The sequence below is a fragment of the Helianthus annuus genome, chromosome 2 (assembly GCF_002127325.2).
Source record: "Helianthus annuus cultivar XRQ/B chromosome 2, HanXRQr2.0-SUNRISE, whole genome shotgun sequence".
Lineage (NCBI taxonomy): Eukaryota > Viridiplantae > Streptophyta > Magnoliopsida > Asterales > Asteraceae > Helianthus > Helianthus annuus.
Genome location: NC_035434.2, coordinates 138441095 through 138444847, shown reverse-complemented (window position 1 = coordinate 138444847; position 3753 = coordinate 138441095). Strand labels below are relative to the sequence as shown.

General features: G+C 41.4%; 1 protein-coding gene across 1 annotated transcript; it reads left to right on the top strand.

Annotated features, from left to right (window-relative positions):
* The first annotated feature begins 715 nt into the window (after positions 1–715).
* On the top strand, positions 716–2368 carry LOC110896942. Its single transcript, XM_022143950.1, has one exon. The coding sequence runs from the start codon at positions 716–718 to the stop codon at positions 2366–2368; it is 1653 nt and encodes a 550-aa protein (XP_021999642.1).
* The last annotated feature ends 1385 nt before the right edge of the window (positions 2369–3753 follow it).

The following is a 3753-nucleotide window of genomic DNA, read 5'->3' as shown; positions in this document are numbered from 1 at the left end:
TAACTTACGGTGTCCACCGTAAGTTACGGTGGAGCCCAGTCAATTTTGTTAATTTTTGTATATCATAGCAGATCGAATATGTTTTTATGTGTAGCTTCAATTATGCATATTTTCTAAAAGATTCTAATACTAACATTTGTCAAAAATTTCCAGTTTTTAGGTATTGCAAGTATGCGGATTATGATCAAGTCGATGTTTCCGAACCGAACACATTCAAGAATCTAGTTCCGCAACTTTTGTTATTAATAGCTATGGTTAAGACTTATGTAAAAGATGGGATACCTATGTATCCTAATGTATTTTGAACAATTGTTAATCTCTTAAGTACTAAGTTAAGGTCAATATTTATGTTTTGGTTTAAAGTTATAATTAATATTCTAGTATGTCGGTAAGAATTCATAAATCAATAATAGAGTGTTACAAGTTGGTAATCAGAGCTAAGGTTAAAGACAAATGTGTTCGGTTCAAGGTTTGATCAACATCCGGTAAGAATTTATTTAAAGCAAATTTAAATTAAAAAGATTAAAAGGAATAATGATTTATTGTGTATGGGAGGAGTATAGTAATATACTCGAACCCGGGAAGTACACTTAGTATAAATGGTTAAGGCAAAGTTATATACTTGGCCAAATAGCGAGTATGAATTCTCATGTAAAGGCATGAGAGTAATTGAACAAGATTATTTATCGAATTATTTTAACGTTTCAGTAAGAAGATGTCGGGAGGTGCTAGTGACAATGTCCTATCCCTCACTACCGACGAGTTGAAAGAGAAGATTGCCGAGGAAGTCGGAAGGGCAATTGAAGTTAGCCTACCAAGATTTATGGAAAGGATGCAAAACACCTTACTTTTGACTATGGAGGAAAAGATTGGTGAATTAAGAGAAGACCTTACCAGTGATAGAGGCAAGGCTAAAGAAAAGAAAGGTTGTTCTTACAACAAGTTTATGGCGTGTAAACCCCCGATCTTCAATGGAGAGGTAGACCCAATTGCTTGTCAAAGGTGGATAAGCGATATAGAGGGTGTTTTCGAACGAACGCATTGTGATGAAAGCGATTTTGTGGCTTATGGAACTGGCCAACCTAAAGGCCAAGCCAAGGATTGGTGGGACAACCTCAGGAATGAAAGGGGTGTCGAAGCAACAAGGGCAATGACTTGGGAGGATTTTAAAACACCATTCCTCAAACATCATAGCCCCAAGGCGGTAATCAATAAGATAAAAGAAGAATTCATGCAATTGAGGCAAAAGGGTGAAACCGTTGATAAAATTACGGGGATATTTTTGGATAAGCTCAAGTTTTGTGATGAGTTGGTTAAAACCGAAGAACAGAAAATCTATTACTATCATACCATGCTGAGGGCTGAATATAGGGAGTTTATGACTCCCTCACATTACCAAAGCCTTACCGATATAATCAATGCAGCGCGGGAACGCGAGATTGAACTAAAAAGGCAAGTTGAAAGAGGTGAGAGGAAGGCCTTGGATGAAAACCCGAGTCCCACAAAGAAGTCTAAGGTAGCTGAATCTTCGAAGAAAGGAAGTGCAAAAGGAGGTTCTCCGAGTTGCAAAATATGTGGATGTGCTCATAAAGGTGAATGTTACTTTAAGAACAAACCTTGCGTTGCATGTGGTAAGACGGGGCATGGGGTTTTAAACTGCCCAGACAAAGTGACGGTGTGTTATAAGTGCTATCAGCCGGGTCATAAAAAGTCAGAATGTCCGGAACTAACGGGAAAGAAAGAGAGTGCTGACTCCAAAAATGAAACCCCAAAAGCTAAGGCAATGTCGTTCCAAATCACCGCTGCTGAAGCGAAGATGGAACCAGATGTGGTTACATGTATATTTATTGTAAATTCTGTCCTTGCACGTGTTTTGTTTGATACGGGTGCGAATAAGTCTTTTGTTTCTCATAGATTTATCCAAAACCCTTTGTTTACATTAACTAAATTGCCTATGCCAATGGAAGTAGAAGTAGGTAATACCAAAAGTTTCATTGTTTGTGATATATGTCGGGAATGCAAACTGGACATCGATGGCGAGGAATACTCTATTGATCTAATACCCATGTCCATGGGTGAATTTCAAGTGGTAGTCGGAATGGACTGGTTGTCTCGGTACCACGCTAAGGTGATATGCTTACGTAAGGAGATACACTTAACGTCTCCAAGCGGGAAGCGTGTCATCATCTACGGGGAGAAGGCTTGTAATCCCATGATATGTTCTATGATAGAAGCTCACAAGTTTATACTACACGGGTGTAAGGCATATTTAACTTATGTGCGTGATGTGGAAAAAGAGACACCAAGAATTGAAGACGAACCAGTGGTTTGTGAATACAAAGACGTCTTTCCCGAGGATCTTCCGTGAATGCCGCCAGAGCGCGAAATAGAGTTCGGATTGAACTGACTCCGGGTGCTAAACCAGTTGCTAAGGCACCTTATAGATTGGCACCTTCGGAACTGCAAGAATTAATGTCCCAGTTACAAGATTTACTCGAAAAGGGATTCATCCGGCCTAGCTTATCTCCCTGGGGAGCGCCAGTGCTATTTGTAAAGAAGAAGGACGGGAGCATGCGGATGTGTATTGATTACCGGGAGTTAAATAAACTCACGGTAAAGAATCGATACACGCTCCCGAGAATCGACGACTTGTTCGATCAATTACAAGGCGCTAGCTGGTTTTCAAAAATCGATTTGAGATCGGGTTACCATCAATTAACGGTAAAGGAAAACGATGTACCAAAAACGGCATTCCGAACACGATACGGACATTTCGAATTCCTCGTGATGTCTTTCGGATTAACGAATGCGCCCGCGGCTTTCATGTACCTCATGAACCGGGTTTGCAAGCCGATGCTCGATAGATCGGTGATTGTCTTTATAGACGACATCCTCGTTTATTCAAGAAGCGAGGCGGATCATGTTAACCATTTACGAGAAGTATTGGAGATATTAAGGTGGGAAAGATTATATGCTAAATTCTCAAAATGCGCCTTCTGGTTACGAGAGGTGCAATTCTTAGGGCACGTCATAAGTGTCGAGGGAATATTGGTGGATCCGTCGAAGGTGGAAGCGGTGTCAAAATGGAACCCTCCAAAGAACCCATCCGAAATTAGAAGTTTCTTGGGGTTGGCAGGTTACTATCGGAGATTCATTCAGGATTTCTCCAAAATTGCAGCGCCATTAACCAAGTTGACCCGCAAGAACGAGAAGTTCGTCTGGGGAAGCGATCAAGAAAAGGCATTTCAGACATTAAAAGAAAAGTTAACCTGTGCACTGGTGTTGACTTTACCAGATGGTACGGAGGATATGGTAGTGTATTCGGATGCATCACACCTAGGCCTTGGGTGCGTGCTCATGCAAAGGGGAAGGGTGATCGCATATGCCTCTAGGCAACTTAAGCCGCATGAAACAAAGTACCCGGCTCATGATCTTGAGTTGGCAGCCGTAGTCTCCGCTTTAAAAATCTGGAGACATTACTTGTATGGTGTGAAAAGTACTATTTTCACTGACCATAAGAGTTTGAAGTACTTCTTCAATCAGAAGGAGTTAAATATGAGGCAGAGGCGTTGGTTAGAAGTGGTGAAGGACTATGACTGCGAGATCCACTATCACCCCGGAAAGGCTAATGTGGTAGCGGATGCTCTTAGCCGAAAAGATGAATACGCTCCAATTCGAGTACAGTCTATGCAGCTGGTAGTAACCTCAGGCTTGCTTGAACGAATTCGAGGAGCCCAGATCGAAGCAGTAAGG